The sequence below is a fragment of the Macaca nemestrina genome, chromosome 13 (genome assembly GCF_043159975.1).
Source record: "Macaca nemestrina isolate mMacNem1 chromosome 13, mMacNem.hap1, whole genome shotgun sequence".
NCBI lineage: Eukaryota > Metazoa > Chordata > Mammalia > Primates > Cercopithecidae > Macaca > Macaca nemestrina.
The window spans coordinates 61,440,433-61,465,725 of NC_092137.1; the positions used below are offsets into that span (position 1 = coordinate 61,440,433).

At 37.3% G+C, this 25,293-nt stretch overlaps 1 protein-coding gene across 5 annotated transcripts in view; it reads right to left on the reverse strand.

Moving 5' to 3' along the window:
- LOC105465104 (ubiquitin specific peptidase 34) overlaps window positions 1–25,293 on the reverse strand; it is a 286,477-nt gene that overhangs the window by 13,566 nt on the left and 247,618 nt on the right. For 3 of the 5 annotated variants that reach the window (XM_024787781.2, XM_071076770.1, XM_071076769.1), the window contains 13 exons: window positions 25,207–25,255; window positions 25,019–25,123; window positions 24,577–24,621; window positions 23,463–23,567; window positions 22,279–22,426; window positions 16,077–16,711; window positions 13,787–13,944; window positions 10,346–10,424; window positions 8,198–8,324; window positions 7,459–7,566; window positions 5,950–6,054; window positions 5,709–5,833; window positions 4,593–4,716 (listed from right to left, as the gene is read on the reverse strand). In XM_024787781.2, coding sequence (XP_024643549.2) covers window positions 4,593–4,716; window positions 5,709–5,833; window positions 5,950–6,054; window positions 7,459–7,566; window positions 8,198–8,324; window positions 10,346–10,424; window positions 13,787–13,944; window positions 16,077–16,711; window positions 22,279–22,426; window positions 23,463–23,567; window positions 24,577–24,621; window positions 25,019–25,123; window positions 25,207–25,255 — 1,913 coding nt within the window. The remainder of the gene's footprint in view (window positions 1–4,592; window positions 4,717–5,708; window positions 5,834–5,949; window positions 6,055–7,458; window positions 7,567–8,197; window positions 8,325–10,345; window positions 10,425–13,786; window positions 13,945–16,076; window positions 16,712–22,278; window positions 22,427–23,462; window positions 23,568–24,576; window positions 24,622–25,018; window positions 25,124–25,206; window positions 25,256–25,293) is intronic. The other 2 variants (XM_071076771.1, XM_071076772.1) reach the window with 2 other exon arrangements.

Consider the following 25,293-nt stretch of genomic DNA (forward strand, 5'->3'; position numbering starts at 1 on the left):
ATCTCATATATATATATATATTTTTTAAAGAGAAATAAATACGCTGGGTACAGTGGCTCATGCCTATAATCCCAGCACTTTGGGAGGCAGAGGCAGGTGGATCACAAGGTCAGGAGTTCAAGACCAGCCTGGCTAATATGGTGAAACCCCATCTCTAATAAAAATACAAAAATTAGCCAGGCGTGGTGGCAGGCACCTGTAGTCCCAGCTACTTGGGAGGCTGAGGCAGGAGAATTGCTTGAACCTGGGAGGTGGAGGTTGCCGTGAGCCGAGGTCATGCCACTGCACTTCAGCCTGGGCGACAGAGTGACACTGTCTCAAACTGTTTGCTTTATTAGTAAGTCTGGGCAACTGCTCATGTGGTTACCAAACACTTTTTTGTGTGTAAACAGCCTATTCATGTCCTTTGCTGATTTTACTTAACATTCTTCACTATCTTAGCAAATCCTAAAAATTCTTTATATATTGGCAGTATTGGCTGTTTATCTATTAAGTATGCAAACATTTTCACAATTAGCTGTTTGTGTTTTAATTCAGTTTATAGCATTTTCACCATGTAGTATTTTCAATTTTTATGTAGTCAAAACTTTCAACTTCTTATTTTATTGTTTCTAGGTTTTGTGTCCTATGTAGCATGGTCTTTCAGATCTCATGGTGGTATTCATGTGATGTTACGTTTTCCTTTAATATTTCAATGATTTTTTTCACAATTAAGTCCTTTTTTTTTTGAGATGGAGTTTCACTCTTGTCGCCCAAACTGGAGTGCAATGGTGTTGATCTTGGCTCACTGCAACCTCCACCTCCTGGGTTCAAGCGATTCTCCTGCCTCAGCCTCCTGAGTAGCTGGGATCGCAAGTGCTCGTCACCACACCCAGCTAACTTTTTTTATTTTTAGTAGAGACAGGGTTTCACCATGTAGGCTAGGCTGGTCTCCTAGGCAGAACTCCTGACTTCAGGTGATCCACCCACCTCGGCCTCCCAAAGTGCTGGGATTATAGGCGCGAGCCACCGTGCCCTGCCCACAATTAAGTCTTTAATCCTTCTATTAATTTTGGTCTAAAGAGTAACGTATTAAAGACTTGCCGCATAGAGAGCTAGCCAGTTATGTCAGTACCACCTCTATCCCACCAAATTGAGATGTCATCTTTATCATCTACCAAATCCTTGTGTATCTTTATGTTTGTTGAGGCAGTTTACCCACTGTTTTGCCTATGTATTTCTGAACCTATACTACATGGTTTTAATCATTATAGCTTACTGTTGTGAAAGAAAGGAAAAAAAAATCTATATTTGAAAAAAGGACAAAAATTAAAAATGGTGGGGACAGGTCTGTGATATCTTCATATTTATCTTTCTGATATTTTGAACTGTGGACTATGTATTAAATTCTAAAAAATAAAAACTATCGTAACTTTAATAACTATTTTACAAATCAGTAGTGCCAGTCCCTCTTACCATCGCTTTTATAGCGTTTTTTTAGGCTAAACCCTGGTGTGTGTGTGTGTGTGTGTGTGTGGGTGTGGTTGGGGGCAGAGAGAGAGGGTCTTGCTCTGTTGCCCTGGCTGGAATATAGTGGTGTGATCACAGCTCACTGCAGCTTTGACTTCCTGGGACTGATCCTTCCACCTCAGCCTCCCGAGTAGCTGGGACCACAGGTGTGTGACACCATGTGTGGCTAATTAAAAAATTTTTTTTTTGTAGAGAAGGGGTCTCCCCATGTTGCCCAGGCTTCTGTTATTTTTAAGTATCAAAATACTGTGGTTGCCGACACTGTTTTTTCAGACGGCAGTTGGCAGCTTTGTTCACCCTTCCTGAGTTCTCTTTCCCTTTCTTTCTGTCTCCTCCAACCCCATCCCTCACCATCCTCACTTCAAAAACACTCCAACCCTCTTGCTTATTATTTAGTACCTGCAACTGTACTGTTCTCTGCAATTCAAATCTGTAATTATTATATATTTCTCTTTATCCTCTAACCAATCTTAAGATCTGCTCAGTTGCCCATGTAAAAATTACACAAAAGATTTTTCCTCACAACTGGAAATGACTTACAATCCAATATAGGTCTTGAGATGTTCTCACCTATGGTCACAATATTTTAATATTGCGGCCCTTGGACATGAAACCTCAACGTTCAAATGATTAAAGATATAACCAATTTAAACTTACCCTTTTCATTTCTTGTTTCCAAATATAATTTCTTAAAGAAATTATACAAATTAAAATTCTCTACCAACTCTGCGTGGTCATTAATGTGGACTTTCTTTTCTCAAGCCCCTTCCTGGGCCTCTCCTTGGAAAAAGTAATTCTGTCAGCTCAAACTATGGGACACAACTCTCTCCATTCAGAGAGGACGTAACAATAAGATTGTTTTTAGGTCTTAGACAAAGATCTAAGAACTTTGGATCTAAGACAATTTCCAATTTTCTGTATTAACCAAGAAAAATTTCTTTTTCTTGCTCAATTTGTGAAGATTTTGATTTATATTTAGTGCCGTGCCACCAGTCACATTTGGCTATTTAAATTTATTTTGGTTAAAATTAAAGAAAGTAAAAATTCAGTTCCTTAGTCACATTTCAAGTTCTCAATACTCACAAATGACGGGCTACTGACTATGGTACAGTCAAAGAAATTTCCATCCTTATATAAAGTGTTTTTTTTTTTCCTCTTTTGAGACTGAGTCTCACACTCTGTCGCCAGGCGGGAGTGTAGTGGCGGGATCTTGGCTCACTGCAACCTCCGCCTCCCAGGTTCCAGCGATTCTCCTGCCTCAGCCTCCCGAGTAGCTGGAACTACAGGTGTGCACCACCACGCCTGGCTAATTTTTGTATTTTTAGTAGAGACAGGGTTTCACCATGTTGGCCAGGATGGTCTTGATCTCTTGACCTCGTGATCCGCCCGCCTTGGCCTCCCAAAGTGCTGGGATTACAGGTGTGAGCCACCGCACCCAGCCCTTACAGAAAGTTCTATAAAATCGTGCTAATATAGAGAACTAAGCCCTATGAGGCAGCAGTGATAGTGCTTCATGGTTATGAAAGTGATAAGACTATAAAATATCATAAAAGTTGATTCAGCTGATGTGACGGCAAGTATTCTTTCCCTTCTTCCACTTCTCCACCATGTTTAATTTCCCTGAAAGTGTGCACTTGCGTTGACAACACAACCCAAAACAGGGTAGAACATTCAGTATTTGCTTAAAGTTGTCCAAGTAACTAGAATAGTTTCTTACATAACTTTTAGTATAAATTATATGAACACAATTACCAAAAACTTTTTAAAAGGTCAGTGTTTTTATAATTCCCCTTCTTTATATAGGAGCAAGGCTGTACTACTAGAATTCCTGAATATTGTCTTATACCTGATTACTGCCACTGATGGGTTTTGGCCTTTTACCAAGTACCATGACCCAGGTGCATAATCCTGAAATGGCCAATTTGAATATATTCTCATCCCCCTACATCTTGGCATTCCAGCCACCCATATATAAAACCAGCTAACAATACCAGGTTACCAGGAACCAGCTTTCAAATCTAAAAATGCTCTAAATCACTTGCCAATAAGATGGTTTTGCTGAAGTGGAATTATCCCTGACAGCTGTTACCACCTCCTTCTTCGTGGATAATGAAATCTAAGGTAGGGTCACATCTTCTGCCCTACCTGGAATGGATCAAAACCTTTTCCATAGGAAGGAGAATGCTGTGACTGACGAGGGGCACAAAGACGACTTGCAGGGTATGGCAATGTTTTATTTCTTGGTCTGGGTAGTAGTTCCACAAGTATGTCACTTCCCACCCTCAAAACTACAGAACATTGGAGAGGATCCTGACCGATCCCTAATGCAGTCAAGAGAGAGGACACACAGGCCTAGAACTCTGAAAGTCCTGAGATAGAGGACCTCTGGAGGAGAGCTGCATGCCTCCGAAAAACTTATCAGGTATAGGAATGTTACCCGAAGGGAGCAGTTCTCTAACAGCTCTTAGGCACACCACTGCAGAGACAATATTACTAAAGATATTTGAGTTTTCCCCCACCTACATAATTCACTGCTGGTTTTGTTTTCTATTTCTCATCGTCTCCGTTTTCAAGTTTCTCTTCTTCTCACTCACCTATTTTATGAGACTTACCTCCTAATTACTCATATATGCACCTCTGCTTCACACTGGCAAGCCCACTGTTTGCTCTTGCCATTGCCAGCTCCAAAGCACAGCTGGCACTATAGATCTCATCTTACCCTCAAGATCAGGGCTGGGGAAGTCCACCTCTAAGCCTGCCTCCCTAAGCAGAGCAGTTTTGTTTTTTGTTTTCAAAATCTGCTGGGCAGATGGTGGAGGATGTGGGCTTCTATGTACAGAAGTGATCAGCCCTACTCCACACTCCTTTATAGGCCAGCTGAAACTCTGGGCAGAACTAGTCAATGGAAACCAGTAAGTTGGTGTTTTCTTAATGAAAATTAAAATGTTCCCAAGAATATTAATATTTTTAAACATTCACTTTAAAAAGAAAAAAAGGATTGTCTCATATTTTTTCTCCCCTTCCTGAATGCCTAGGGGCTTAAAATAATTCAGTGGAATTTACTGCTCATCTTTTATACTTACTCAGCTTAACTAATGTTTCAGTAAATTTTTCACAGTTGATTGCAACTCGGCATAATAGATGGATGAATTGATGATAAGAAAAGAAGTAGTCTAGCAGCATACGATCATAAACGTCATCTTTGCCCTGAAGGTTAAAGATGATAAAATGGTTGCACTTAAATTGTATAATAAAGAGCATATTTTGTGCAAATGTAATAAGTTTAACTAAAAAGCTGATTCAATATTTATATTCTGTAAGAACCTAGTTTTAAAATCCAGATTTCTAGTAATGTTATGATCTTGTCATAAGTTTATTTTCAGTGTGCAAATGCTATCAATTAAAATTACCCATTATTTCTATATACTTTAATAAAGTAAAATTACTGTAGGATTTTAAAATTTGACACTTTAGCTCTACAGACATATCAAGAAAAATGAATTAAGTCTGACTTTTGAAATAGATTCCAAGTTATTCCTATAATGTTAATTATTTTAAATATTTTATCTTGTAAGAACTTCTCAAGTATACTGAAGATCCAAAGATGGCAAGCAAGGGAGAGTGTGAATGAAGTGTGGGTAAAGAAAGATAAAGGGAAAAATTGTTTTTAAAAAAGTTGAAACTAAGATAAATTATCCTGTATCAATGTACCTTGTCTCTATAATTTAGAATTGGCATTATTTTAGAATACGAGTTAGAAGAAAGGAACCAGACTAAAAATGATGACAAATCTATCAATCAATGATATTATGCTTAAGTCGAAGGAATATAATTTAAGGGAAGTAGAAGAAGTCATTGATTATATGGTCAAATTTAAAAAAAAAAAAAAACAGTTAGTACCTAATGACTTTTCAAATTTAGATATATGACCCAGTTATAATTTAGCCTAGTGACAAATATTAAGACTATTAAGGTAATTTTTGAGGGGGAAAAAAACTTACTACTTGTGCTTATTGTTGATTTTGCAAATGTTCAACCAACATTTCAGAGCACTAAAAGGAAAAAGTCCAAATGAATCTAATCTTCTTAGGATCCACAAAATTGGTCACTTAAGTCTAACCTACTCATAACTGCCAGGGGAAAAATTTCAAATTACTTTGTACTATAGCAACATGGATTTTCCTGGCATCCCAACATACCTTACTGGTTTCCACCATTGTGGGCAAGAGGCACATATTGAGTTCAGGGCGCGGAGGCCGAATATTGCTTTTCCCTCCTATTAGCTTGATATTTTCTCGACAAGGGAAATAAGGTCCAAGAGACACTAAGATATTAAAAGTGTACAATAAGAATAAATGGAAAAAATAAATCTCCATGCTTCAGTGTGCAGAACGATTAAATGCGAACCATATTGAAGTACTGTGCTAGATAAATACGTACTTGGTATATTACTGTGATGGTAAGTACAATGGTTGTGTTGTAGAAAGGGAACCAGAGTATGAAGAAAATCATGGGGACTCAAAAGTACAAGTTCCTTGAGGACATCTGAAAATAAAAACAAAGTTTGGGTAGCAAAAAATTAGGGTTATATCTGCCTGCTACTTTCAATCTTACAAATCCTATGATTGCCTCACTGCAACCAGTTTAATGAGTCTAAAACTAAGCTCCTGACATGAGTAGAAATTCTGTCTCATGCTCAACCAAGACCAGATCAGCAGAGTTATTAACTACAATAGGGCATCATGTGGAAACAAAAGATTAAAACACTATTTATTGGTATCTTGTTTAAGTATGAGATACTTTCTGGCAAAGTACAGTGAGGGATTTTTTTTTTTTTCCTCTGTCTCCCAGGCTGGAGGGCAATGGTACAATCAGCTCACTACAGCCTTGAGCTCCTGGGCACAAGTGATCCTCCTGCCTCAGCCTCCCAAGTAGCTGAAACCACAGGCATGCACCACCACCCGGCTATTTTTTGTTTTCGTAGAGATGAGGTCTCGCTATGTTTTGAACTGCTGGTCTCAAGCAATCCTCTCCTGCCTAGACCTCCTGAACTGCATGGATTACAGGCATGAGTCAGCCCAGATTATTTAATGTACATTGATTATGTGTCTCATAAAATCAACCACAACAGCTTAGAAAGAAACCTAAGGTTCAAAATTCTTTTGCTCTAAGGGATAACCCTTAATCTACTTTTAATGTTTTACGATGCTGGCTGGACTGATTCTCACTCTCCAATCACACAGGAAGGAATAAAGTTCATGATGACAGACTATAGGCAGTTTCTGGTGATCACAGGTTACTGCTTATGTGCCCTCCCCTCTTGCTAGAGAAGCAATTACACAGAACATCAAGACGGATTGCTTATACATGATAGCCAGTTAGTTATCCACGCTATTTTGAGAAAGTGTAAAACAGTTATGGCTCTCAAGAAGTTTCTAAGGTAGTCAAAACAAAACAAAAAACACTATAACCTTAAAATGGGTATCTTTTAAAAGCCACAAATTAGCATTTTATCATAAATATGCAATCAATAAAAAGATGCGATACTCAGAGCCTAAGAACAGATACTGAGAAGTATCTTTAGGCAAAAGAACTCACAGTGAAATCAGTACTCCTATCTTTTAGAATGTCAGTTCTACCTTGTAAACATTTATATGATTCAACTTTGCTTACATAGGATCACAAGATTTTAGAGCTGTAAGAAGCTAGAGATGAACTAAGGTCGGGGAGACCGTATATATATATATATATATTAAGTAATCTGCCCATTATCATGTGGGTAATTATGAGCCAGTTAAGAAATTTTCTTTTTCTTAGGACCTGCTAGTGTGAGTTACACATAAAAAGCACAAATATCTTTCAAACAATACAGGCTTAACATCACGGAAAAACTCACAACAATGTTCTTCCACTAGGTTTTTACACAGGTGAACTTTTCAAGTAACTTACCTATACAGGCATTTCTAAGTTCTGGAGGACTATAGGAATTAAGAAGAGTTAATAGTTTATGGGCAAATTCAATTCGCTCCTGCCACTGGATTAATGCTTGTTTCACATCTGCAAACATAAAAGCACAAATAAATATGCCACCTGAGATCAAACTTCCTCACAAATGTTTTCTACTGTAAACTATAGAACGCTAATGGTAGAAATTCAGATTAATTACAAAAACATCTTTGGTGAAAGCTAAGTCATTTTCATGAGATGATTACTGCTAATGTTAAACCTGCTAGATTTCTTAAAGAACATATTTCATTGATAATATGCCCCACTTTCTAGGAATGTATATGAAAAAGTTCAGAGTTCACACTATCTTATAGGGACATAAGAGAGGTATGTTTTATAGTTACCTCGCTTGAAACTGCAAATGATCTAATCTAAGCCAAATAAGTTTCCAGCTGGAGAATCTTTACAAAGTGCCCAACTTGTTACTGTGTTTGGAAATGTTTTCCAATCTCTGAAATCTTGATACCTGCTTGCGTATTTTTCAGACAGGTACAAAAATATAGAAGAGCCTTCCAGCTTTACATCAGGAGTTCATGACAAACATTTCCTGATGGTTAGCTAGCTTCAGCCTCATCTTCTGTGCATAAACTAGGATAAAAACAATTTCTCTGGGGCACATGATTTTAAAACCTTCTCTCTAATAGTAGCACTAACAAAAAATAAGAAGTAGGAATGACCAAACCTTTTCTCTGAAGATAAGGGCGTGTAGACTTCAAAACCGAAAGAAATATTGACAGAAGTTCTACTAAATCTCCAGTCACATGGCAAGCTGTAGCTTCGTGATACATCATGTGCAAAGTGTTGAAAGACTACAAATGATTTGAAAAAATTGAAAACTTAATTTCATTTTTACTTACTGAGCCACAAAATGGTAGTACTCGTCCTCTATGATAGATGTTTTCAGACTCAGACTGTGTGTGCACATGTGTGCAAAGCAAATGTATTCGCTTTCTATCCTGAAGTTAAATTCTCTCATTAAGCTCTTTTAAACATTCCTCACCTTCGGAGTTCTGCTATTTTGTGTGTATATTCTAGTCTGAAGAAATAGTTTAATTACTTTTTTTTAAAAAAAGTACTTGCTCTAAGATTATAAGTCTTCGAAATTACAAAGCAGTAGGTCACAAAAGATTAGGGAGAATAGGCAAAAGCTTAACTAACTTTCCAGGGCCTCTGTCCAAAGACAATGGTAAAGTGACTGTCAGCCATACTCAAAACAGTAGGCCTGAAAGAGGTAAAATACAGCTGCAAAAGGTAGGAATTCATTTCCTTTATATTGGCTTGTTAAATCTTTTAATTCCTTTAACTGTATTAGCTTAATTAAGCCCTTAGTTTTTTCCCTGTTTTACTATACAGCACCCTTCTTTGAACCCTCTTCAACCAGTTCACTACAGCTTACACACTATCTATAACACCCACAGTTCAAAGGTTAAAATTTTTAGCCCAGAACCTGCGGCAGTACCTAATATGAACAATGTACTTGTAAAGTATTTAACCTGTAAGCTGTGAGGACAGGAACCAGGTATGTCTTGTTCACTGCTGTGTCCCTAGTACCTAGCACAGTGCTTGGCACAGAGGTAGTCATTTAAACATCTGTTGCATTAAAAAAAAATTTTTTTCTAAAAACACAACTAAAGCAGCATAAACATCTGTTGCATCTTAAAGAATGAAACGCTTACTACTCCTCTTCACATACCTTTTTAACATACTTAGCCTTCCTCAAACATAACCAATATTTCTTTGCCTCAGTGCTTATTGTCATTTATCTAAATGTTTTCCCCCTTACCTTTGCAAATCCACATTCTTCAAAGTGCAAACCTGTTCTCTTATTTTTTATTATCATCAACTGAAAAAACATCCTACCTTTGAATTCTTACGGTACTCTTGGCATGTTTATTAGGCTAAAGGGCTCAATGTACTTCTGGTGACTTTGTAGCCATCTCATACTTGTGGATGTTCAAGAATTATAGGAAGCATAAACGGCTGATTTTAACCCTGTAATAATCCTTCTGGTTTCCTCTGAGGATGGTGTGAAAGGAAAATATCTTGGGCCCCTTCAAGCTGGGAACCGCTCAGGGCAAATCAGCCTCCCATACTATTCAAAGTCATCCCTCTACTCAATGAGATAGATGCATATTCGGACTGACTCTTTTGGAAAGACTTATGGGAGACTCAAAAGAATGCAACCATCTGTCTCTCATGTACCTATGATCGAGAAGGCCCCAGAGGAGGGAGGGGCTTTGCTTTGGGTTGTCTCCGCCTTTCTGGACGGAGCTATGTACTTCTTACATACAGACTGATGTCTCATATCTCCCTAAAACATATAAAATCAAGCTGTGTCCTGACCACCTTGGGCACATGTCATCAGGACTTCCTGAGGCTGTGTCAAGGGTGCATCCTCAACCTTGGCAAAATAAACTTTCTAAATTAACTGAGACCTGTCTCAGATTTTCTGGGTTCACAATGGTAACCTCAGTTTCTATACTCTGCCAAATAAGTAGGCTTTTGGGAAATTATGTGTGCTCTTAATTAAATCACACGTATTTCATTTTTGTCCCTAAAAATGAATAAAACTAGTCTATTTCACTTGGCTGTTCTAAATACAAAATGATGGGAAAAGTATGGAATTACTATGGAAAAAGAAACAGCACCCTAAAAATTATTACCTAATTATTCTTGGAATATAAATTCAGGCTTACTGATCTATATAATTAAAACCTTGCCACCTGTAAAACAGTTTACCATAAACTCTAAATGTCTATGAAATAAGAAGTCTTGGTGAGAACATTAAAATGAGATATAGCCACACAGTAAAATGCAATAAAATATTTACCTCTGTCATTAGAATCAACCCTCGATTAAATACAACAAGAAGTCTGTCTTCATCAGATTCTAATAGTATTCTGAAGGCACTAGAAGAAAACAAAGTTCAGTTTGAGAACTCTGAATAAGAACACAACACTTAGGTGATGAAAAAATAAACAGAAATAAAATCGTCATTTAAGCTCTCTGCTTTCCTACCTACAGAAAAGAGACTGCTACATCTGTTTCCTGGAAATGTAGTATAAGGAAATAATATTAAATAAGAAACTCTAAAAAAAATTATGTATATTAATATCTACCACCCTTAATTATCTACAATGGCAGAAGATATAGGAATATTTTTAAAGTTTCCACATAAACAATGTTGGTTTTTATAATGGGCTCATCTTCTGATGGTTAAATTCTGGATAATAATAAAATTCACCCATATTATCTAAACAGATGAAGAAAAAAATACTAAAAATGTGTCAGCCTCGAAAATAGTTTATATAATACAGTCATGTGCCACAAAATGAAATTTTGGTAAATGATGGATCACAAACACAATGGTGGTCCCATAAGATTACAATGGAGCTGATAAATTCCTATTAGCCTAGTGACTTCACAGCCATGGTAACATTCACAATGCCTTACCCACATGTCTCTGATGATGCTGGTATAAACAAACCTGTTGTACTGGCCAGTCTTGTAAGTACACCACAACTATGTACAGTACATAATACTTGATAATGTTAATAAATGACTGTTACTGGTTTATGTATTTACTATAGTATCATTATTACTTATTTTAAAAAAAGTTAAATGTAAAACAGCCTTAGGCCCTACAGGAGGGACTCCAGAAGAAGGCATCATTGTCAGAGGAGATGACAGCTCTAAGCTAGTTACTGCCTCTGAAGACCTCCCAAGTGGGACAAGATGTGGAGGTGGGAGACAGAGATACTCATGATCCCGACCCTGCAAAGGCCTAGCCTAATTGTGTGTGTTTATGTCTTAGTTTTTTTTTTTTTTTTTTTTTTTTGAGACGGAGTCTCGCTCTGTCACCTGGGCTGGAGTGCAGTGGCCGGATCTCAGCTCACTGCAAGCTCCGCCTCCCGGGTTTACGCCATTCTCCTGCCTCAGCCTCCCGAGTAGCTGGGACTACAGGCGCCCGCCACCTCGCCCGGCTAGTTTTTTGTATTTTTTAGTAGAGACGGGGTTTCACCGTGTTAGCCAGATGGTCTCGATCTCCTGACCTCAAGATCCGCCCGCCTCGGCCTCCCAAAGTGCTGGGATTACAGGCTTGAGCCACCTCGCCCGGCCTATGTCTTAGTTTTTAACAAAAACACTTAAAAAGAAAAAAAATTTTAAATGTGAAAATCTTATAAAGATATAAAGAAAATACTTTTGTTCAGCTATAAAATGTGTGTTTTAAGAGTTACGATAAAAGAATCAAGAAATTTAAAAAATGTATAAAGTTAAAAAAGTTCAGTACATTAATATTGAAGAAAAAGTATTTTAAAATAAATTTAGTGTAGCTTTAGTGTACAATGTGAAGTCTACAGTAGGGTACAGTTATGTCCCAGGCCTTCACATTCCCTCACCACTCATTCACGGGCTCACCCAGGGCAACTTCCAGTCTTGCAAGCACCATTCACAATAAGTGCCTTATACAGGTGTACCATTTTCTGTCTTTTATTCCATATTTTTACTGTAACTTTTCTATGTTTAAATATGTTTAGATACACAAATAGTTACCTTTGTGTTAAAATTGCCTACAATATTCAGTGTAGTAACAGGTTATACAGATTTACAGCCTAGGAGCAGTTGGCTATACCATATATCCTAGGTGTGCAGCAGGCGCTACTATCCAGTTGTGTGTGAGTAGTCACTCTGATGTTTGCACAATGATGAAATAGCCTAAAAATGCATTTCTCACAATATAACCCTGTTGTTATGCAATATATGACTGTAATTACTCACATAGTTATATATTACTGTTAACAGGTCTTATTTCATTAGATACCAGAAAAATGTTGTTATAGATTACAACTGGAAATCCTTCTACTTTATTCCTTTCCTTTTTCAAGAAGAGTTAAGAAATCTCCAAATCAATTTTTTTCTTTTTTTGAGACTTGCTCTGTCACCCAGGCTGGAGTGCAATGGCACAATCATGGCTCACTGCAGCTTCCACCTTTTGGGCTCCAGGATCTTCCCACCTCAGCCCTGCGAGGAGCTGGGACTAGAGATGCACGCCATCGCACACTAATGTATTTGCTAATTTATTTATTTTTATAGAGATGGGGTTTTACTATATTGCCCAGGCTGCTCTAAATCTTTTTTGAAATAAAGCTTTAAGTAGTAAACCCTGGGAAAACAATTGTATTCAAAATTAATCCAAAATTTAAAAACAATTTCTTTAAGAAACCTCGGCAACGGCATAGTTAATTTCATTGTTTACTAATGAAGACTCACATTTGAAAGCTTTCCAAAGAAGACAATCTGAAATAACTTCATCTTAGATTGAGTAGCTTAAGATATTACAGTGAAGTCTTCAGTAAAGTACCATTTTTTTTAAAAAGTGCCTAATAAAAAACATTTCCAAATCTTAGATGTAATACATAGAATTTTAAGAAATTAGCCTGAATTTTATTTCTATAGGTAAGGGGAATTAAGGGTAATTTGTAGTAGTTCCCATAACCATTCAATAACTTCTATAGTTCTGAAAAATTAATTATAAAGATTATGTTTTATAATTTTGGCCAAGTCATATAGCAAGGCCAGATAGATATATTTGGGCTAAACAGAATGCAAAACATTAAAAGACTCATCCAAAGGTGCAGAAAACTTTCTGGAGGCCTCTAGAACAGAACTATCAAGTCTGAGGATAAATTGCCATAAACAAGACAATTCAAGACAATTCAAGCTTTGGGTAGAAGGCTGTACATTAAGGTTCCTTTCAACCCTAAAATGATAAAACATATCACAAATACAAACCAAAGCCAGACCAAACACTGTTTAAAAGTAGTTCATGAACCTTCAAAATGTAAGTTCTTCCAAAGTGGCTACATGCACAAATGCTTCCCCAATGTAAATAACATCAAAAAGATGGTCCTCATCTCACTTGAAAAAACAAGACAAGGCCGGGCGCGGTGGCTCACGCCTGTAATCCCAGCACTTTGGGAGGCCGAGGCGGGCGGATCACAAGGTCAGGAGATCGAGACCACGGTGAAACCCCGTCTCTACTAAAAATTAGCCGGGCGCGGTTGTGGGCGCCTGTAGTCCCAGCTACTCGGGAGGCTGAGGCAGGAGAATGGCGTGAACCTGGGAGGCGGAGCTTGCAGTGAGCTGAGATCCGGCCACTGCACTCCAGCCTGGGCGACAGAGCGAGACTAAGTCTCAAAAAAAAAAAAAAAAAAAAAAAAAAAAAAAAGAAAAAAGAAAAAACAAGACAAAACTAAAAACATCTTTTTACCTTATTAAAGTAGTCCAGCAGGAGCGGCCATCTAAGCAACGTAAGTAACAACTTATGGTTGTTTTCTTGAACTGTTTAATATCTTCTAATTCTTCTTCTCTCATATCTGGCCTCTGAGCTATAAACAGCTGCATCAGGTTAAATAGTTCTTCTACTGCCTAAAAGCCAAATAAGCCATATGATCTTTTAACCCTGTAGCATTTTAGAGAGTCAGTTTCTCATTTCTATGTTCATTAACCAGCCCTTAAAACTATACAAAATAAGTTAGATTATACTACCATTCCGAGATAGTTATAAAATTAGTAACAAATTCTATTTAAACAAATTTGGCCAGGCGCGGTGGCTCACGCCTAGCACTTTGGGAGGCCGAGGCGGGCAGACTGCCTGAGCTCAGGAGTTCGAGACCAGCCAGGGCAACATGATGAAACCCTGTCTCTACTAAAATACAAATAATAATAATAATAATAATAATAATAATAATAAACACTAAAAGAACTCAACAAATCTTAAAATACAAGTTTAGAAACAGTAAAAACTGTAAGTGAATACAATTCATTTTTAGTCTTACTACTGCTTAAAGCACTACTTTTGTAACTTCAAATGTAAACCCAGAGGCATGTCACACCATCTCCTACCCACTTTTTCTTTAATGAGAAATCATTACTTTATCACAAAGATTTTAAATGCCTAAATAATCCTTCAATAAATAGTGCATATGAGGTAATCCTTTGTTCCAACATTTAAAATGCTTTTCTAGAATGATGCTTAGTCCAAGTTCCTGATGAATAAAAAGTAAAAACAAACATTTTAGTAAAATCACTAGCTGTAATTTTATAGACTCATATGCACATGTCAGAAGAGGACTGCTCTTCTAACACATACTTGTCAATGAACTGAAACCCCAGCTTATTTTTCAAAGCAAAAAACTAAGTACCATTTTCATGAAAATTTCTAATAGATAAGGACATTCAACAATAAAAGACATTACATTTTACTGATGTCAAGGGCAAGAAATAACATGGAGGGATACATTCTAACTCAACTAGTACTTGTCAAAAGTATATTTAATTCTGGACATCACATCTAGTAACTAGATCAAATATTATTTACGTGAATATGATACAGACAAATTCATTGAAACTTAGTAAATCTTATCCTGACCCCTTTTAAGTCAGAAAGATTGACATTCTTATGGCATTAGTTTTGAATTTCTTGGTACTTGTACACTCACTTTCTTTCCTGCATTGTGGGGATTCTGATTTTTTCTTTTGAGACAGGGTCTTGCTTTGTTGCCCAGGCTGTAGTACAATGGCTCAATGAAGCCTCAATCTCCCGGGCTCAAGCAATTCTCCCACCTCAGCCTCCCAAGTAGCTGGGACTATAGGTGCACACCACTACACCCGGCTAATTTTGCATTTTTTGTAGAGATGGAATTTCGGCATGTTGCCCAGGCTGGTCTTGAACTCCTGGGCTCAAGGAATCCGCATGCCTTGGCCTCCCAAAGTGCTGAAATTAGAGGTGTGAGCCACCATGCCAGCCTGGGATTCTAATTTTCTCTGACTAGAAATTAGGTTATTCTCCCAGATGTGAGATTCTATACAACTCATTACATCATCTAGAAAAAACAATCTGATCTATAAAGGATGGTCTATCTTTCAAGTACAGTTTACAACAGAGAATAAGAGGCAACAGTGAAAAGTATTATCCAGGTTTGACAGTTTTACACTGAGGGGAGGAAACTTAATATAAAACCTACAAATAGTCTACAGAGAAAAAGGGACCCAATTTAGACTGCATATACATGTATCTTGATTGATCTCTTAAGCATTTCATTTGTTTGGATGCAGCTTGAGAATAAATACTGGGGAATACTACTAGCTTTAGATACAAAATTGTCTAGCTCACAGTTTAGGCACAGCATATAGATCTTGATACAAATATCTGATTTTTAAATAGCAAAGTACTCAATTCCTTAAAACTGTACCACAAAGCTGACTTTTTTCATTAGGCACACATGAAGAATACATTTACAAAACCACAAATTAGAAAACAGGTAAGTTTTACTAGATATGAAACTTTAACTTCACCCTAAGAAAAGTTATCCTCACAGTTATCAATTTTATAACAACATAGCATTTTATATATGTATTTAAAAAAACAAATATACATTAAGTTCTTCAGAAAGAATGGTGAGACAATTCTATATTCTGCCACCACTTCCCACAAGGGAAAAAACAGGTATTTCCAATCTATTTGAGGATACAGATAAAAGAGTATCAATTTTACTCACTCCAGGGTATTGGCTGGCATGTGGTGTAAGATTCTTAAAGGCCCACTGGATGTTCTGGTGAGAAGCCAGTTGTCGTGTGAATGCAGGAGACTGCTCACAGCAGAGCCTCAGAATGCCATAGTAGGCAGGCAGCATCCCACGGTTAAAAAGCACCACATCCTGATCATCATGGTCAGCAAGGATGTAATTGAAGGCAATGTTCTTGGTTACCACTGGGTTCTGAACAATAAGGCGGATATTCTCTGGACAGTCAGCACAGACATTGTACCAAAATGAAAGCAAAGCCTGTTTATTGTGATTTGTAGCTATTGCTGGCTCAGAAAGTTTAGGCTGGAAAAGGTTCCACAAATCCATGAAATATGTGGAAAACATCAGCTTCTCAGTTTTGGAAATTAAACAGTAAGTCATAAAGCTAAAATAGGGCACTAGTTTTGTAGTGCCATGAACAGCAGCATCAACATAAAGTTTGGCTCTTGAGAGCAAACCAAGGAGCACGTTGTAGACCTGATGTAGGACTACTGTTGTGTCTGGACTGAGTGGAAGGTCACGGGTTGGGATGTGCAAAGACCTTGTTGACCGGAACATCTGACGGAATGAATTGCTTGGTATAAGGGACACCAGAAGATAAGCTGCAGCTATAAAATGTAAAACAAAACTGTCAGATCCTTGTAAGATATAAAATAGACTGAACAGCAGTCATTAATCACAAAACCACTGTTCTCTTTAATAATTCAAATGAATAAAAAGGGACATGAACATCTCTTTTAATATCTTTCTGCTTTCCTCTTGGCCCCACAAAAAGATCCCAAGGGGTGATAAAAATAGACACCTTCTATTCTGCCATTGTTATTTTTGAAGTGGCAATAATTTTTAAACCACTTTTCTTTAGCTTGCCTAAGATGCAGAATTTTCCCACTTTATCTTTTATTTCTTCTCAGGAAGTAGTATGATTTAACAGAGGGAACCCAGCATCTGCAGTCAGAAAATCTACCAAAAGGTGCCTGAGAAGGTCAAACCATTTAATGTTCTACAGTCTTAGTTTTCTTCTTAATTGAAAAACAGTGATAAATTACTTTGTAATAACTTACAGTTATGGTAAAATGTACTTAAGTTATAAAGACAGAAATAGATATACATAAAAGTTCATATATAAGATTACATATATGCTCATTATAGAACACTTTGGAAAATCTTTAAAAGTCTTCTAAGCCTAACCTTACACCAAAGGAAAGAATTGGGTGTTAAACTGTAACCAGATAATACACACTTAAGTTATAAAGAAAGAATGAGATACACATAAAAGTCCTATTTGATTACATATATGCTAATTATAGAACATTAACTTTGGAAAATCTTTAAAAGTCTTTTAAGGCTAAACTTACACCCAAGGAAGGAACTGGGTGTTAAACTTACTAAGCCTATGTTATAATGCTGAGGGGTTAATGACTTATTAGTTGCGTTAACCTGTAAAAGCAGTTACTATCAACAAAGCATTGACCTAGGTGCTGTATAATCACCCTGGATGGAGTTAACGGTGCTCTGGAAAATCTGAATCTCAGAGAAGCAAAGACCAAGGTCACACAGATAAAGAGGTGGAGCCTAGATTTTGCCTTGAGAAATAATGATGATGATAATGATAACGGTAAAACAATAATAGTAATAACTATAATAAGAACTGTGAACCTTTACTGAATGTATACTATTGGACATCATAACTTTATGTGTTAGGCATTGTGTTTATTATCCCCACTTTTACTCAGGCTTACAACGATGGGGCTATCTCAGCTTACACAGCTAGTGGCAGAGCTGGGATTCAAATCCAGCCTATCAGATTCACAGGTTAATGCTCCTAACATTCACTACGGAACCTCCTCAAGATTCTCTAATGTCTGAGTTTTTTTTTTTTTTTTTTTTTTTTTTGAGACAGAGTCTCGCTCTGTCGCCCAGGCTGGAGTGCGGTGGCCAGATCTCAGCTCACTCCGCCTCCCAGGTTTACGCCATTCTCCTGCCTCAGCCTCCCGAGTAGCTGGGACTACAGGCACCCGCCACCTCGCCCGGCTAATTTTTTGTATTTTTTAGTAGAGACGGGGTTTCACTGTGTTAGCCAGGATGGTCTCGATCTCCTGACCTCGTGATCCGCCCGTCTCGGCCTCCCAAAGTGCTGGGATTACAGGCTTGAGCCACCGCACCCGGCCGAGTTTGAGTTCTTTTCAGTACAACCATTACTTGTCTTCCCCTATTCTAATGATAATTTGTTAATTTCCATTGTACTGTCAAAGCAAACGAAGTTAGGGTTTCTAAAATTAATTTTAGTTTATCTTACAAATTTCTTTCCAAATTAAACTTTGTGCATTACTTTCTAGATATTTCTTTACCTATATACTAATCTTCTTAGCCAGAATTTTTAAGGCTCAGTTTTTTATGTGTTTCAAATATAAAAACCTGGCATGTAGGTATCATCCTGATCAATTTTTGCATCAAACTGCAATTGAGAAAAGTAATTTATGATTTAAAAAAGTCATTTGGCTGGCTGCGGTGTCTCATGCCTGTAATCCCGGCACTTTGGGAGGCTGGGGCGGGCAGATCATCTGAGGTCAGGAGTTCAAGACCAGCCTGGCCAACATGGTGAAACCCGATCTCTACTAAGAATACAAAAATTAGCTGGGCGTGGTGGTGGGCGCCTGTAATCCCAGCTAATCAGGAGGCTGAGGCACATTAATCACTTGAACTCTGGAGGTGGAGGCTGCAGTGAGCTGGGATTGCAGCACTACATCCCAGCCTGGGCGATGGGACAAGACTCCATCTCAAAAAAAAACAAACAAAAAAACAAAAACACAAAAAAACAAAAAAAAAGTCATTTGCTTGGTGTGAGTTATATACTTTCACTTCAACACTTCATTGGGACAATTTTTTGGACACATTATAAGGTTGGAAAGAACTCTACTAAGACCAAGACCTACCACTGAGATTCTACAATTAACATTTTACTTTGCTTTATCATATACCTAACCACCTCTTCTTTTCCTATAAAAGCTACTTGCTTTTAAATAAAAAGGAAATTCTGCTACAGAAAAAATACAACTTTAAAATTATGTTCTTCTTTAAGAACAGATAGGAGGGTTAATTTGGAAGAAAAGGCCATCTTGCCATTTGGTTAACTGCCTTCCTCTAACTTAAGAGTCCCTGGATCTAGCTGTATGTTACAAAAAACGTTAAGTCTACTTCCATGTATATATGGCAACTCTAAGACACTGATGTCTCAATTTTTCTTCTTTTCTCTATATTAAAAGTTCTCACTTATTTTGTTGTATTTAGAAATATTTCTATGAAGCTTTTATACACGTTATTTTAATTCTAAGTTATACTAATTCTATTCAAATATTTGTACTCTTATCAAGTTACAGCACAAGCACTTTTTCGTATTACTAGTCGTCACATATCATAATTTTAAAATGATGCATTATAACAATGTTTCCCAACTGAACAGTTTAAAATTTTTCACTACTATAAATCATGCTGTTGGGCATCCATATACTTACACTAGAATCCCTAAAATAGTATTACTGAGATTAAAAGGGCATACTGGCTGGGCACAGTGGCTCACGCCTATAATCCAGCACTTTGGGAGGCCAAGGTGGGCGGATCACGAGGTCAGGATTTTGTGACCAGCCTGACTAATATGGTGAAACCCCGACTCTACTAAAACTACAAAAAAATTAGTCAGGCATGGTGGTGGGTGCCTGTAATCCCAGGTACTCAGGAGGCTGAGGCAGGAGAATCACTTGAACCTGGGAGGCAGAGGTTGCAGTGAGCCGAGATTGCGCCACTACACTCCAGCCTGGGTCACAGAGCAAGACTCCATCCCGGAAAAAAAAAAAAAAAAAAAAAAAAAAAAGAGTAAGAAAATAAAAATAAATAAATAAAAGGGCATACAATTTTTAAGAATCTTGGTAAAGATCTGTTAAATTGTCTTTCATAAGGGTAATATTAAACAATGCCACTGCAGTGTACAAGAATGCCATTTCCTCAGCACTGTCATCAGTATTAGGCATAGTAGCTTTCTGAAAAACCTTTTTGGGGGTTCAAGGTAGTAGTTTTTTTTTTTTTTGGTTTTATGGTCAGTGGTCAAGACATGAATGCCAACCAGCACACACCTCTTTGTAAGAGCACACAGCTCTCACATAGCTCTTGGCTATGTGCTCTTACAAGGATCCTATTACGGCGGGGTTAACTAAACTTGCAGGAAAAAAAAAGGCCCATGAGCAGAGTGCCTATGCCAATCCATATGTGTTCACACCACTGAAAGGTGCTTCTCTCAAATGAATCTTCTATTTTAAAATAAGCAGAACCATTTCAATACACCCCCCTCACCTAGTTTTCCCCATAGTTAACATTTTATGATGGTACATTTGTTGTGACTAAGGAACTAACACAAGTACATTACTACTAACCAAACTTTCAACTTTAGATTTCACTTGTTTTGCCCTAATGTCCTTTTTTTGTTCCAGGATCCCATCTAGTATACATTACAGCTAGTCATTATGTCTCCTTAACTTCCTCTTGGCTGTGACAGTTTCTTAGATTTTCCTTGTTTCTAATGACCTTTACAGTTTTAAGGAATACTGGTGAGGTATTTCATAGAATGTCCCTCAATCTGAGTTTGTCTGATGTGTGTCACGGTTAGATTCAGATTATGGGTTTTTGGAAGGAAGACCACAAGAGATAAAGTGCCCTTTGCCATCACGCCATATCAAGGGTACATACTATCAACCTCATCGATCAACAATGATGTTAACCTTTATCACCTGGCTGAGTTGTATCTGTAAAGTTTCTTCACTGTAAAGTTACTTCCCCCACACCCTACTCTTTGGAAGAAAGTCACTAAGCTCATACTCAAGGAGTGAGGAATTAAGCTCCACCTCCTGGGGAGATGTGCACATAAATTATATGGAATTCTGTTGTATGGGAGATTTGCTTCTTCTACATTTATTTATTCAATCATTTATTTCTACTAAGTATGGACTAATGAATATTTATTTTATCCTTGGGGTTATAATCCAGTGCTACATAATTTGTTACTCAAATTGTTTCAGCTTTGGCCATTGGGAGTTCTTTTCAGGTTAGCTCTGTGTTTCTTTGACATACCCCCACCATTTTGATTTTTGAGTACTTTCACTTTCTGGCACTATATAGGATATTCCACACTCATCTTGTATATTCCCTGCCCTAGCCCTAAAATCAGTGATTTCTCCTAGGAGCTGTGAATTCTTTTACTGGAGAATGGTGTTCAGAATCCAACATCTGGGGCAGGTGCAGTGGCTCACACCTGTGATCCCAACACTTTGGGAGGCAGAGGCAGAAGGATCACTTGAGGTCAGGAGTTCCAGACCAGCCTGGCCAACATGGTGAAACCCTGTCTCTACTAAAAATACAAAAATTAGCTGAGTGTGGTGGGGTGCACCTGTTATCTCAGCTACTCAGGAGGCTAACATCAATCAGTTGAACCCAACAGGCCGAGGTTGCAGTGTGCTGAGACTGAACCACTGCACTCCAGCCTGAGCAATAGAGCGAAACTGTCTCAAAAAAAAAAAAAAGAATCCAACATCTGGATTCCAGATGTGTTTATTGCTACTTAAGTATCACTGACTGTAGGGCCTTCTCAGCAAATGGAAAAGTTTATAATAATTATAAGAAATTTAAAAATTAGATTTTCATTTTTTGAACTATCAAAATAACATTTTCTATGTTTATTTCCAAGCAACTTTCTATTTTGTGAATTCCTTTTGATAGTTGTCTACCTAAGATCTTTTTTACTGGCTTGTGTACAACTTAAAAGTGTTTATATAACTCTCATAATTTCAGCCAATAGTTTTTCTCAGCTTATGTCTTTATTACCATTTTATCCTTAACCTTCTCAAAAGTTATTTTTGAGACAGAATTTTCTAAGCTTTTACTCCCTTCATTAATGCTGATCATGCCTTATCACTCTTATCAAGCAAGGAAACAAAAATGATAGTAGTGACGATATTACCCAAGATATAACATGGTTTCTTATCCTTAAAAAAACACAAAAAACAAGGAAATAATACCTCCAAAAATTCTGTATTATACAACAATGGGCATGTAGTTGTCTAAAAACAAAACAAAACATAACTTTGAACAATAAATAAATGGCTTATGAAATTCTGAATATTTGACTTACAAGTCCTCACTCTAGGATAATTGTGAGCCAAAAGAAACCGCTCGACCCAGTTTTCCATATTCTGTAGGACCCAGCTGTGTGCCAGTTTATTTCGGGGTGTCTGCACTGCCAACCAATCTAGACACTGAGAAGGATTGTATTCAATCACCTACAAATAACATGACAAGAACAGAATATAAGGCCAACTGAATGAGCAATTATTTCTTTTACTTACTTTTTGTATATACTATTAAACACTTAAAGCTAAAGTATTTTTTTGACAATTAGAGATTTAAAAGGTTTCACCCTATTTTTTCCCATTTTAAAAACTACTTTTGTCAACAGAAATGTTCAGAAAAATGTGTCACTGGTTTACAAAATAAATTTAAAATAACCAAGAGCCATAAGACAAATATGAGAACTCCAGACTTCTAGGTCTTGCTAAATTTGGAAATTTATTTAAAAGTATTTTTATTTCTCTAAGGTTTCTCATCTTTACTTTTCTGATTACATGCCCAACCTGGTACTAAGTGAGAATACAAGAAGCTCGCTGTACTGCTGTGGAGAGTTTTTTCATGAGAAAGGGGAATCCTAGGAATCTAGAGTAGGGGATGGTAAACTATGGCCAGTAGGTCAAATTCTGTGGCTGCCAATTGTTGTTGTTTTATTGAAACACAGCCATACCCACTCATTTCTTGTCCATGATTGCTTATATGCTACCACAGCAAAGTTGAGTAGTTTCAACAGACACTGTATGGCACACAAAGTCTAAAATATTTGCTCTCTGACCCTTTCAGGAAAAGATTTGCTGTCCCCTGGTCTTGAGCTTTTCCAATATTCAAACAAGGAGAAATTTTGTGACCTCAGCCATAACTCGAAGAAAAAGGGTGGTTGGTGCTTCCTCTACCATTTCTGTCAATTCTTGAAAACACTTGGTTTGTATTTCTAGGACTTCTAGTTGCTTTATGGAACTTTGGAGGGTAGGGGAATGAAAACTTCAAATAGGCTAAAGCTGTTTATAACGCTACAAGAATGTCTTTAATACAATAGGAGACTAGCTAAGAACTCTTTTCTTCCCCAAACCTGTGACTTACTAAAACCATCTTGGGGTAATAAGAAACTGGTACTTAAAATGGTAGTGACTATATTATAAAAATAAAAGCCTCAGGGAAATAAACATTGAAAACACCTGCTGCAAGACTTACCTCCCATATCCTCTGCAGAATATAAGATGCAAAGGGAGGCATCCCTGGAGGTCCACCAGCAAACTCCATTAGCATAGTCAACAACTTAAAGAAAGGATTGGCTGCCTGTAAAACACATATATGACTGTGTATTTAGATCAATCTGAACCCATCTCTTTCAGTAGAAAAGAAACATATATTCTACTACACACTACGTTTAAATCTGTGTTAGGGGAGAAGAGCTCAGCCAGTACTTCTACATGTGAAACTGAACTACCATAAAGCAGCAGGATCAGCGAGGGGATACAAAGTCAACTGGGAACCACGTCCAATAGATTTTTCTGGATGTCAAGTGTATTTTGGAAAAGATAATTATAAAAATATTCTCTAAATTGACAAACACTGTAAATATTTATGATGTACAACATTTTGGAATATGTACACATTGTAGAATGGCAAAATCAAGCTAATCACATATGCATTACCTCACACTCTTATTTTTTGTCAGAACACTTAAAATCTACTCAATGATTTTCAAGTATAATTAACTCTTGTCACCACACTGCACAAGAGATCTCTGGAACTTATTCATGAAAACATGTATCCTTTAAGCAACATGTCCCCAACCCCAAAAATAAATTGTTAATGAGACAACTGTGTTCTACTGAAAAATTTAGATTAAAAGCTTCCTATAACAACCTTAGGGGTAATTTATGGTAACGTTTGACATCGATTGTTAAAATAGTTATAACATTTCCATTTTATGAAAATACTTTTATATAACACTGTATTCTATTTTCTACATACGTTTACACATATGCTGAGTCCTGGTTGCTCTACTTTTTCTTTGGGCACAATTACGATATATGCTCCAAATCAAACAACTTTAAAGCCTGGCATCCAGGTGGCACTCTGATACAATGAGTCTACATACATATTTACATTTAGTTGGGAAAATTATATTCGTAATAAGACATGATTAGTAGTTCATTTTATTAACATTATACACTTAAAAATAAGTTATTATATTATGGGAGAAACCCTGATAAATTTGTTCTCAAGAACAATTAGGCTCATTTGAAAGCATTAGCAGTGCTGAAAATTGTTTTAAAAACATAAACAAATGTTTACATACCTCAGGAGTCAACTTTGCTATTGATGTGAAAAGCATAGATACAATCTAAAACAGAAAGAGGAGGATTTCAGGATATTCTTGTTTTGTTTTGTTTTTGAGACAGGGTTTCGCTCTGTCGCCCAGGCTGGGATGCAGTGGCAAGGATCACAGCTCACTGCAGCCTTGACTTCTCAGGCTCAAGCGATCCTCCTGCCTCAGCCTCCGAATAGCTGGGACTACAGGCACGTGCCACTACACCCGGCTAGCTTTTTCTATTTTGTGTAGAGACGGGTTCTCACTCTGTTGCCTAGGCTGGTCTCAAACTCCTAGGCTCAAGCGATCCTCCCGCCTTGGCCTCCCAAAGTGCTGGGATTACAGGCATGAGCCACCGCACCCGGCCAGATTTCAGGGTAATCTTTTTAAAATTTTCCAAAAATCTTTAAGACTGTTCCTTAGCACTTACATGTTCTGCAAGTCGATTATTGTATCGACACAGGCTGAAAATCAGATTACAAGTTTGTCTTATATTGATGCCATCACGAATATGTTGAAACAAGAAGGGAAATCCCTGTCAAAAGCAAAAGTTGTTCATTTAAGAACTGTTATTATTTTTGTGATGATCAAATTGTCTAATATTAGAGAATGTACTACCTTTCCTCCTGTTAATGCTGCCATGTCAGTCTGTGATAATGTCAAATGCCTGAAAGAAAATATTAGTGGAAATAAGTTTTTCTTCCT